The 12,702-nt window shown below is 39.6% G+C and overlaps 2 protein-coding genes across 4 annotated transcripts in view; both read left to right on the top strand.

Moving 5' to 3' along the window:
- The first annotated feature begins 459 nt into the window (after nucleotides 1-459).
- LOC108115176 lies at nucleotides 460-3,787 on the top strand. 2 transcript variants are annotated; one of them, XM_017226499.2, is made up of 5 exons: nucleotides 460-651; nucleotides 1,167-1,348; nucleotides 1,799-3,075; nucleotides 3,152-3,157; nucleotides 3,328-3,787. In XM_017226499.2, exons 2-5 carry the CDS (start codon nucleotides 1,172-1,174, stop codon nucleotides 3,572-3,574), a joined length of 1,707 nt encoding a protein of 568 aa, XP_017081988.1. In that variant the 5' UTR covers nucleotides 460-651; nucleotides 1,167-1,171; the 3' UTR covers nucleotides 3,575-3,787. The 2 variants fall into 2 exon arrangements, with proteins under 2 accessions (XP_017081988.1, XP_017081989.1); XM_017226500.2 differs by lacking the exon at nucleotides 3,152-3,157 and having other exon boundaries at nucleotides 461-651.
- A 7,914-nt stretch (nucleotides 3,788-11,701) lies between these two features.
- LOC108115147 (protein doublesex) overlaps nucleotides 11,702-12,702 on the top strand; it is a 46,152-nt gene continuing 45,151 nt past the window's right edge. Inside the window, exon 1 of one of the 2 annotated variants that reach the window (XM_017226448.2) lies at nucleotides 11,702-12,507. The gene's annotated coding sequence lies outside the window, so the exon portion shown is untranslated. The remainder of the gene's footprint in view (nucleotides 12,508-12,702) is intronic. The other variant, XM_017226450.2, reaches the window with a different exon arrangement.

Genomic DNA, 12,702 nt, shown 5'->3' on the forward strand with positions numbered 1-12,702 from the left:
AATAAATAAATAAGAAAATAAATTAATAACTTAATTGGCATAGTTCTCAATAGTTGACAAGCTACAACCTTTTTTTTATTAAGCCAAGATTTACAACATTTTTCTTAATTTCTAAAGCTGTTCTAATTTATTTGCAGAATTATATTTATAGAATCCAAGAAAACTCAGGAAAAACCACTGCCATGAACCTGTTTTCTCGACTTAAACGCTTAGGTGGAGGTGCCAGCAAGGTAAGTGATAAATTTAAAATTATTTCCTCATCATAATAACCAATTATATTACAGAACTCTGTCACACTTCCAGTTACTGGTAAGTTTATCTTAACAACGAATTCAAATATCCCGCGACTGAGTGTTGCAGCAACTAACTTTTTTAAGACTACTAGAAAATGGGCTAAAATATAGTATGACCGTTCAGATATATTTGCAATAAGGCCGTATTGTCATAAAATATTTGACATCCCACACAATCGCATCATTTGTACAGAATTTTTCAACGCGTTCATCTCGCTTATTTTTTGGTGTTCTATTTTAGGCGTGTCAGATAGTACAATCAACGCAGCTGCAGCTGAAAACCCAGTTGATACCACGGAAGTCTATAAAACTATAGCAGAAGATAAATTTCTGGCAGTCAGTTCGAGCCCCGAAAAAGGTAATTAAACAAAGAAATTGTATTGTAGAAGTGGGGGAAATTGTATGGCTGACGTAACAATGCATTGAATTTTCACTGGAGACGCATGAAAAAATGTATCTAAGTATCTATATTTAAAAATTGGCATATATATAGCCTTAATTTGTATATGCCTCGGGTTTCCTATGGGTGTGTGAGTAAGCCTTATCAATGCAGATAAGAAAGGTATACAGAAAGAGAAAGATATTGATTTTGTGCGGAGCCACAGGTCAATTTTCTTATGTGGCGCATGCTATCTTTCCCGTGACGTCAACAAGATATTCATTAGGAAAACACAAATGAAAATCGTTCCCCTTCTCTTTTCAACAATATGAAATGTGACTTCTGATTTCAACTTAACCTACCAAAGCTTGCTCAGTTCTGCAGAGAAAGTCTCGAAGCTGAGCTTTCCGAGTTCCAGCTAAATTGAAACTGATTAGCGCCAATTAATTTAATTCATATTCAAAAGATCACAACTTTAATAATTCATTTTTCAGTCGACATGGCCCAAGATGAGAAAGTGGCCTCCGCCGATGGAGCCGACGAGCAAATGCTAGGCTCTAACGGAGTGGAAGACAAGCTGGCCGAGCGTCGGGATGAGGTGAAGTTTATCAAAGGCGATCATCAGAATGGAGATGCCAAGATCGACATCGGAACAGTCAATGGAGGCGGCAAGCCTGTAAGTCTTTAAAATTGCAATATATTTTAAAATTGGTTTTATTTTGAGATCCAGATACATATATCCTAAATTGTTATCAATTATTTAAAAACTCATTCGAAGTAGATAAGAAATATTACCTTCCGAAAGGCGCTGTAGTATTTTTATAAACTTTTGAGTTATATAAATTTTGAGAAACATTCGGTTTATGAGTTCGTTTTCCGGTCGTCGACCTTGTATTAACCTTCAAAAATGTACAAGCTTTCTTTTGAATATGTGTTAACTCAGCAATTATTTCATTTTATTTCTACAATTTCTGATCTTGAATTAAATGTTTATCATTTAAATATTCACTTGGGAAAGCTCTCATCATTAACTAGTAGTTTTTTCAATTTTAGTATCACCTTCTACTTCGGATGTTTTGAATATCTGACATTTTAATTTGCTAATAATCCGCTTAATCATTTACAGGCTTTCACTGGCATGAGCAAGGAGGAGCTCATGAAGTATGCGAACGACCCATTCTGGGTGCGCCTCCGATGGATCTTCTTCGTGTGTTTCTGGGCCATTTGGGTGGGTATGCTGGTTGGTGCCATTTTGATTATCATTGGAGCACCAAAATGTGCTGCCCCGCAACCGTTACCATGGTACAAGCGCGGACCACATGCTAAGTTCGCCACTGTTGATACCTGCAAGCCAGAAGATGTCCAAGTTGCCAAGAAGATCGTTTCGGCTGGAGCCATCTATGAGTTGCCAGCTGATCTGACCTACGAAGTAAAGAAGCCCGAGGTGGAGGAGCAGATCAAGCATCTTGTGGCCTTGTACCAGGGCAGCGACACCAGAGTTATTCTCGATATAACGCCCAACTACGTGGCCAAGGAATCGCAGCTGGTGCAGGATGCCATTGCAAACCCCGAGAAGCGTTCCGCCTTCGCTTGGGTGACCGATGGAAGCAACTTACCCAACAACTGGCTCAAGGTGGGCGGCAATCGCACAGCCTGGGAGAAGGTTGGGGACAGTTATGTGCTCTCCCAGTTTCAAGATGGACACTACGACCTTAAGATGAACAGTACCATTATTAGGAAAGAATTATCAGGAGTCTTGAAGCATCTGGTGTCATTGGGCGTACGTGGCTTCCGTCTGAAAAATACCAAGTTCTTTTTGCTGTCCGACGGTCTGGACAGTGAGGTGAACTCGGCGGTTTCAAAGGACTTTAGTCTGGGACAAAGTGACTACGGTTTCTACAACCACAAGCAGACCACTTTCCAATCCGGCCTGGGCGATGTACTCTATGATTACTTGAGTATCGTAAAGAACGCCTCTGATGAGGCTTTCTTCTCGGTTGCCGATGATGTTATTCAGCCACAGGTCTACCAGTTGAGCGAGGTTCCCGGAGCATATGGCATCGATCTCCCCATTTACGGAGACTTTGTCAAGGTGCTCAGCAAATCAAAGCCGCACAAATCGCTGCAGAAGGATCTGAAGAACACACTTTCCCAATCCGGCAACAACAGCTGGCTGCAGTGGAACTTAGCGGACATCTATGTGGACACCCCGCAAGATCCATCTGCTTTAGTCATGTTCATATCCCTACTGCCTGGTGTGCCCGTGGTTCCTGTAGATGCTGTGGCCTACCAAAATGTCACCGAGGAGAGCTTCAGGCAGATTACTGCTCTGCGAAAGACAGCATCCTACATGCATGGAGAACTCAATATCTACTATGCCGATCCGTTGGTGGCCTTCTCCAGGTAAAGCCAAAGCTTAAATGTCTTATTGCAATTTGTTAATAACTTCAATCCATTTCTCCATGCTTGCCACTTGAAGGCAGAGGTAAAAAGATTAACCAAAAAAATAATAGCCCTTATTTCAGAATTGAGATTTCTGTTTTTAGGAATTCTAACTATTATTTTAACAGTTTTAGAATCTTGAATCAAATATTGTTTTTTAGTTCAGCTGTCTGGTTATATAAATGATCTAACTTAACTTTTTTTCTTATGCAGAATCAAGTCTGGAAATCCTGGCTACCTTGTCATCTTCAATCCCACCGACTTGCCTCAGCCAAGCAACTTTACTACACCGAAGGATATTCCCGACAAGATGACAGTGTCCTATTTCAGCGAGAAGTACAACGACGACATCCCAAATGCCCACAAGGTGGCTCACGCGGGCAGGGTTAATCCAAAGAATCTCCAGGTGGCACCACACTCCAGCATTATCCTGACCTATGTGCCAATAAAGGATGATTAAAGTGGCCGTATTGGCAGAAACAGCAAAAATATATAATAGTGCATAAAGGCATTTATACAGATAATGTATAAAAGAAATAAATTGCTTTGCTTACCGTTGAGATTTGTAGCCGCCAAACAAAATTAAAAAGTTATTTGTTAAGAACTTTTCGGAGTTCCGTGCTTGTTCAAGAGATTGCTTAAAAATAAATACAATATTTGCTTGCATTTAAAAGTTCTGAGTTTTTCCATTTATGTATACAACTTACAATGGTTATACAAAGGTGAGTAAATAAGTTAACATATATTTAAATTGAAATGATATTCCTAATAACAAAGTCTGGCAACAATAGTCAGCCAAATGTCAGCATCTAACATCTGGTAACTTTAAGGCTCAACAGTATGGCAACGTCGTTTAACGATAAATTCAAATTCAAACTAGTTATGTGGACCACTAATATTATAGCTTACCTTTCTCCAATGCGGGTTTTCTAAACAAAGTTAATCAAGCTGCATTTTTCACTTTTAAATTTTCAAATATTTCCTATTCAAATTTAATTCCATATACCCAAGAATCGTAATTATTTAGCCTTTGTGGAAAAGTTTGAAGTGCTCAAAGAAAAAGAGCTCGGCGTATGCATGTGGCATACGTGTGTGGGCCAACTTTGAGATACAAATAGTTTTGGGCGAGCTGGCAAAAACAAAAGTCTGTACGGGCAGCCACAGACAAATAATCAAAATCGACAAACGAAATGAGCCAAAAACAAAGCGGCCAAAATGTTTTTAGTTTGCACAGCTCTTCGACTCCGAATGGCAGCCTGGGGAGCAAGGACTCCTGCCCCATTCCGCTACTACTGGTTGTGGCACCACCGAAAGGCCAAAAGGATATGCACACGTGCTAATGTGATTAGATACACAAACACCAGGATGCTGGAAAAGGCGACTTGTTCGAGGAACCGCAACATGCAGTGCAGTTGATTGCGGTAAGCCAGCAACAATAATAAGAAAACTCGACGACCGAGAAGAACAACTTCATTTTGGGTATCTCTGAGATGCAAACTATTGTTGCGCAGCTCCTCATCATCATCCATATCATCATCAACTGGGAGCTGGGAACAAACTTCTGGACTGCCTTTGATCCCCTTCTTTTCGCACACATTGAATCCACCCTTCAACCCACAAATTTGGAGAGCTGGCCTTGTGCGCTGCGAAATTATTTTGTCGCTACAACTTTTCCATCAGGCAGTCATCAAATGCAGCAGTCACCCTTCAGGACAGGTCATCTCAGGCTAGCCACTGATTTAATTGCAATGTGCAACACATCTGCTGCGATGTCACCGAGATTGAGGGCGAGCGGAATGGTCAGGAAAACTGATTTTGAATAAAGTTTTCACTTACGTCCTGGCAACGTCCTTGTGAATAGTAAACTGGTTAATTGTTTTCACTAAAATAGGTTGAAAGTTGGAAATCTGCTATGTGTTATATTGTTAATATAAACCAGGCTTTAAGGTCAATCATGTTTTGTATTGTATGCAACCAAATTACATATTGCTCATATTTACATAAATTAAGTAAGTAAGTAAGGTTTATACTAAATATTGTATTAAAATAGTAGCGGGTATCTTAAAGCCAAGAACCTTGACTATGGCGTTCTTAAATATAACACATGTATTTGCTTTAATGATCTGTAGTAATAAACCCAAAGCGAAATAAAATATTCGAACATAATAGCTTCTGTCACGATCTGCATACATCTCATTTATTTAATTTATTATGAAAAACAAAGAATCATGAATGTTAATGGCATGTTTTATGTTGCATGTTTCCCCTTAATTGCTTTAAAAATTGGTGTATCTTAAGTGCTTACTTTGTGTTGCAGTTAATGCAAATTTTGATAATTAAATTAAATATACCCTTTAGAATAAATATTTTAATAAAAAAATACAATGTAGTGTAAATGGTCACAGGTACTTTGAGCGGAATGAAAGACCCCTTAGCCCATTTAATAGGTGTCATAGATAGCAAGCTTAAGCTTCCTTTGAGGGGTTTACATCGGCTTATGGGGCACAACGCACCACGCACTTGCAACAACTCTACTCGATGGAAGGAAAAAACCAACAACAAAATGAGTCGGCTAATTTGTATTGATTTTTTATCGGACATGCGATCTCCCTACTTTTTTAGCTCTATGTCGTTGCCGCGTTTGTTTGTTTCTGTGTTTGTTTTGAACTTTCCCATGCATAAATTTTGCATATTAATTGAGCGACTGTCATCAATATGTCTGTGCCAAGCCTGGGAAGTCCCCCAACCCAGCACTCTGCATCCAAACCCACTTTATCCTCATCACAACATGGCATCATTAGTTGGCCTAAAAAATCCCATCAGGCTTTGATTAACATTTTGTGCACACAAATGGCGGCCAAATGCTAGAGCGGCTAAATGAGTTGCATCTAATTGAGTGACAAACACGCCACGAACAACGCAACACCACAACACCATTCTGAAAGGCCGCCACCTCTCACAAACTGTGCCAATTTGTTTTAAAATGCATCACCCCGGCGCTCAATCAACACCGGAACTCATCCCACTCCAGCAGCCCAATCCCATATGTCCAGTGCCTGGTCTCGACTGTTTTTCAATTTGCATGCAAGCGTAAATTACTCTCGGTTCGAGACCTCTTCTCCCCCTGATCCCTTGAAGAACTGTTCCTGCACCTCCCCCTTCTCCAACCCGCTGGTTGGTTAAAAGGTTTGTCCTTTGGTTACGTTCTATATGCAGATTGCCTTCGCTTTCGAGGACAGCTCCATTCTTCCTCCTCAACCTTTGTTGTTTTTGCCTTGCGGAATCTTGTGCCTGGCTGCTTTAAATAACTCGGCGTATCTTGGTTATGAACATAAAACACGTTTTTTGGCACCCCATTTGTCATTAAGCTACCAATTTGTTCGGCTTCAAAAACATCTCAAATTTCCGATCGATTGGCAAGAGGAGGGGCTCTGGAAATTAACAAGGTTAAGAGCCAGAAGAAGGAAGATCAAAAAGCAAGCGACGAGCCTGACGAGGATGTCTCAACGCCTGCCCCAAAAAAGGTAAACATATCTTGTAGATTGAAGTGTGTATAATGAAAATGTCTTCCTAATAAGTTAACAAATGTTTATCCATTTAAAATATAATCAAATTAAGGTCTTAAACCATTATAGTATAATATAAGAATGCATTTTGATGGGAATTTAAAATGAAAAATTCCAATTTGTTTTTGAATTTTTCAGTTTAGAAAATCATTTACTTATAGCAGTATTTAAGCCCTGAACTTTTTACCATAAAAAATTATAAAATATAAGTAAATCAATATATAACTTTTGATTTATAATTAATGTAGATATTTTCTTTAACTAGATCCTGTAAACTTAATAGCTGATCAGTGTCGTACTTTACTATTTGACAATCGCATATGCAGAAACTCCTAAGCTTAAAGGATTATATAATTTAAAAATCATAGAAATATAATCTAATAATGCTCTATAGCATGTAACGAATTTATTATTTAATTCAGGTTTTCTGAAGAGTTGACCCTCCACTTGCCTGGTTAAATAACTCCTATTTCCACATTTAATTTAAATTGCTCCCAACTTCATTTGACAGAGGCAGCTTGAACAATTTCACGGAAGCAGTTTTGTCTTCGTGTAGATATGCGCTCGATCCGTTCCAGACTGGGCTTTCAAAGGAAATGCAAACTGACAGCAGTTGATATAGTTTTGCGATCTGGGCGCCAGACATGTGTACGACTTGCATGCCTTAACAACTCGCCCGGTTACCCAGTTATTCGGAAAAAAAGTATATATCATTTTAATGATTTTACATGACTTCTTGGACATAACTTATGGTAGTTTACAACTTTTATTCCTATAGTATTAAAATATAAATATAAAATATCAAAATAATAATTAAGTATAATGGTAAATTTATTCCAACTTTTCGATCTTTAATTCTTTATGAAATAAATATTTAATTAACTAAAGCACGCTCATTGTTTATTTATATTTTCCCGTGTAGCTGTAGCTATCTACCCACTACCACAAAACCAAGCCCCATCGCAGCCAAAAGCCCTCCTTCCCAGTCGCTAACAATGTACAACAACTTGTAGAATGGCCATAACAATTATAAAACACGAACACGAGCCTCCAGCTGGGGCATGGGGGCAATGGAAAGGCAAGTGGTGAGTGGTGATGGGGATGGGGATGGGGAGCAGAGGGGCCATATCTGGGGAGACAGACTGCGGTTGGCAACTTGGATTACCATTACCACGCCGGGTCATCCAGAGAATTCTGCGACGAGCACTTGGCAGCATTCCCCGATGTCGTCGGTGTGTCGTGTATCTTTGGTGCGGTTTTCGAGGTGACAACTGCGACAGCTAAACGTCAATTTGTATAAATGTTTGCAATTGCCACCGATGCATCGGTTGCGGTGGAAACGGAATCGTTAAAAATAACACTCGCTGAATAAAAGCTGATCGATGCGGGGGTCGCACGTCTTCTCTATATCCATGGGATGAAGATGAAGAGTATCTACCAGATGCAGAGAGTGGAGCATGGAGCAGGGAGCAAGAGATGATGAGATGTAGAGAGAGAGAGAGAGAGAGAACAAATCATAAATAAATATTTGCCGGTTCCTTTGCGATTTGCATTTAACTCCGGCTGTCCGAGTATTTGTTGTTTGCCGTTCTGCCCCAAGTTTGTTGGCGTTTTTGGAGAGCGAATTCATCCAAACGAGTTTCGATTCGCATTTGGACTCGGATGTGGCTCCGTATCCGCGAGATACTCTTCCCGCGCCGCTCTTTGCTAATTGATTTATGAGATTGCAACTGCAGATGCCTCCAGCCACGCTCTTTCGCCACTCGGCCATAATGTTGGCTAAAATGCGTGCGAGCCATCGCATGAATATGCTGAAAATGCCCTAATGTAAGTTCTGTGAATACCATTGGTGGCCAATGGCCATATGATCGCATGCAGTAAGTATAAAGTAAGTGAGTTTTTAGAACGAATTTGCACTTAGGTGTCTGTCTACTAATTTTCAATTCTGATAAAATAAGATAAATCTGAGGTGGACATAATAAATACACTTTCAAGGACTGTGTTTTTTTTTCACGACGTGAGCTTAAAATAGCTGATTGCATTTGAAATTAAGCTGTATTTATACCCGTAGAGCAAAAGGGTATACTAAATTCGTTGAAAAGTATGTAACAGATAGAAGGAATCGTTTCCGACCCTATAAAGTATATATATTCTTGATTAGGATCAATAGCGAAGTCCATTGAGCCATGTCCATCTGTCCGTTCGTCCGTCCATTCGTCCGTCCGTCCGTATGAACGCTGAGATCTCAGGAACTATAAGAGATACAAAGTTGAGATTAAGCATGAAGATTCTTGGGGTCCCTACGCAGCGCAAGTTTATCAGCATCCTTCCACGCCCTCTCTAACGCCCACAAATCACGAAAAACTAAAACAACTCATTATGTGTAATCTTTAGATGCCAGCGCATCTTATAGTGGTACTTTTATCCGGTCAAACCCACCCATATGCCTACCAAGTTCAAAGTTTCAAAGTTCTCAAGTTTCACATTTTTTAGAAAAGCTGATATTTCGGTAACTATAAGTGATAGAAAGTTAAGCATGCAGGCTTTTATGATGCCCCTTACGCGAATTGCGAATATCCGATCAAGCCACGCCCACTTTAACGCCCACAAAACCCGAAAAACAAAAATGCAAAAATCTCGGGAACTATTAAAGCTAGAAAGTTTTGCTTAAGAATTAGTATTTAAAAGATGGCACTGCAACTTGCACCTAGTTTTCAACTGGCCACGCCCACTCTAACGCTCACAAACCGCGAAAAGCTGTGGCGTCTATAATATTATTATGAATGCCTTCCTTTGACCTTGTATACCTTATTTCTGTCAATCTCTATCGATTTACCAAAGATTTTTCAAATCGGAACATTATTTCGCTTTAAAAAGCCTCACATGGGCAGTGATCCGATATCCGACAATAGGTGGCGTTTGAAAATTTCCATTAGCAAAATGAATATTTTAAAATTGTGTAAAACAGTAACGGGTATCAATAAAGTTCCTCTTTCTATGTGTCTTCAGAATCCCTAAAAGATTGGCAAAGTGCAGAAGGACCTCAAAAGATTACCATAAAAAGAGTGTAGTCTTAATAATTATTATCTTTAATTTATGTCCTTATTTAATAAAATCTATAATATATAATAATATCTTAGTTCATCTCTCAGCTACAGATATTAAAATTACGCAAATTAACCTACTGTTCTTCATTTAGTTAAAATAAAATATTTGAATATTCCTTTGTTGAAACAAAATTGGTTGAGCTTAATGCCATTATTGACTCAGCTGATGATGTTTATCCTGAATCCTGAGTTAAGTGTTAATTTTTCTTTCGAATAAATGAGATAAAGTTGTAAGAGGCGAAGTTAAAGGAACAAATACAATGTAGAAATATTTAAAAAGAAGTGAAAAGTTTTCCCAACATTAAGTTAAGTGAAATTTGTTGTAAAATCGTTTCCCCGTTTTTTGCATTTTTAAATTTTGTACTTATTGATTTCAACTCTCATCCCATTGGCATTACAAATTTATGAAAATCAAAACAATTAATAATGTCTTCAAAACAGTATTTAGTTATCAATCAAATGGGGTCGGGAAAGATGAATATTATTTTCATAATTCCTGACGGCTGAACCATAATTTCCACTTCAATTTTACCAATGAGAACCACTACCGAAAAGGGCGTCCAAGGCTCTTTTCATAACCATTGTACTGGACTGCATCAATCTTTCGAGCATTTTTGGAGAATCGTTTTGGGAGTTGCGTGCATCGCCGCGGGGGAAAGTAACCTTTAATGGAGTCGAGCTTCGGTGCAATTATCTTCGCCGGACTGAATAAACGATCCTGACTAATATAACGGCTGACGATGAAAGGGGACCTTTAAATGTGATAAATGCGAGTGCGACACACGCAAATCGGTGTGTCTGAAGGTGGCATAAATATTCGGAGCAGGCCGAAGCCCAGCTGAGTGGTCGACCTATATCGTCGGCTGGCTAGACGCTGAAACCCGCTTTGATTCTCCCCATATCTGGAGCTTCTTCTTCTTTCTTCTCTCGCCCCAGAGAATCAAAGAGCAAGAGAAAGAGGGAGAGTCGGGAGTGCAAATTTACGATCAACACATGCAGGCGGGGACGTCAATGCACGGCAACAAAGTTGCTCCACTCGAGTTTCTCGCAGAGATTTGCGACCAAACACATGCTGATTCTAAAGAGAAAATCTCTCAGAGCATAAGAGCAGGGTTTTCAGCGTTTTCGCTCTTTGCAATTGGGGCAATTGCACTTTTCGCTCTCAAAGACCCGTTTCTCTCATTCGCTCTCTTTCTGCCAAGATGCTTTCGCTTGAGTTCTCCGAATGCCAATCTTTTATCGAGCTTATTAGCTTGCTGAAAGAATTGGGTAAATAATAATTTTTGTTTTTTGATTATATAGAGTAATGACTGGCACTACCCTATATAATCATAAAAAAACAAATACAATAACATACTTACATAAAAAATATTAAATTGTACTTTATTATTACTTTAAAAATTGACCAAAATTAGAAACAGTGTCTTATCATTAAGAAAAATTGCTTTTGTGATTGATTTTAGTTAAAACCACGGAAATATCTCATAAGTATGCAATAAATTTTGAAAAAAGGATATAAGTATACGCAGGGTAACTGAAATTATTTGTAACATACTTTTAAGCACAATATTTCTTATACATTATAAGATACTAAGCTAAGCCTAGATATAAAAATGCATTTAAAAGAATAAGATAATTTAAATGTTATTAAATAAAATAATCAACAGAATAAATCAATCATACGTTTTAGTTTCATTGGCTTTCAGTTTTATATATAGTCTTTTTTATGATAAGCTGTTGTTATTTGTACCTATTTAACAAAAAAAATAAAAACAACAGATGAAGGGCTTAAAAACTTGGACGACACCTAAACTACAGTAAACATGTTCGAAATTTAACTTTAACTTACTTTTTACCCAAACCCTAAAATATATGATTATATGCAGAACATCCAGCAGTCATCATGCGCGACGGTTGCGACCGCAAATCGTTGCTTTTTTTGCGGTGCACCAGAGTGCAAATAGCAAGAGCATGGCGACGTCAGTCGGTGGGCCCGACTCTGTGCCAGAAACACATGCTCAGTTTTGGGTCCGCCCGTCCGCCTGCAAGTCCGTCTAGCTGTCCGCTGGCTTTTGGTTTGGTAGTCGGACTGGTACTGGTCCGGGTGCTAGTGCGAGTATCGAGCCCAGAGCTTCGTGGCTCCGCAACCAGTTTGCTGGCACCGATCGTCCTTTGCACGTCGTGCACGTCGGGTCTGTTGCGTCTTGCGCGCGTCCGCGTTCCGTGCTCGAACTCGCAATCTCAACCCCAACAGAACTGGAGCGGAATCAGGTCCAAAATTATGTGCGATAGTTTTTTTTAGTTTGTTAGTGCAAAGTCCGAAAATATCTCTAGAATGCGCGTACCTACAGGCAACCAAATCGAAACGCGAGTGCAATGCTAAGCGAAGTTGTTTGAGGACACAGTTTGTACGGTTTTAAGATAACAAATACGAAATAAATACATTTTACCGGCTCCACACTCTCACTCTCGGTCTCATCCGACTGCTCCGCTTCGCTCTGTTCCGATCCGATCCGATCCCATATCACATACGATCGTACTGCCCGTATGATCTCTTGGTCCGCTCCGAGTGCTTCTTCTCTCACACCGCTTGCATAACCAAGAGCAGAAAGCAAACAGCGCGGAGGCAGATTGCTGATGCAGATACAGATACTAGTGCGTCTAGTAGTGGACCTGCAGCTACTTTAGTGAGTTCATGCAATTGGCATTGTCTCCCGTTGGTAAGTGAACAATGAGTTATGACCGCTCTGCTACCAAAATGTACAACCTCCGCTCCCCGGAGCTCCGACTTGCCACCCCTTTTGCAAACTTTGGGGGCGTTGCAAACTGCCTTGTAATTGCCTGACATAAATGCTCGTGTGTACAAGGCTTAATGGTGATAGCGGCAGGTACGCTCTGCGATTACCATCTACAAC

This window comes from Drosophila eugracilis, unplaced genomic scaffold, assembly GCF_018153835.1.
Source record: "Drosophila eugracilis isolate 14026-0451.02 unplaced genomic scaffold, ASM1815383v1 contig_974, whole genome shotgun sequence".
Taxonomy (NCBI): Eukaryota; Metazoa; Arthropoda; class Insecta; order Diptera; family Drosophilidae; genus Drosophila; species Drosophila eugracilis.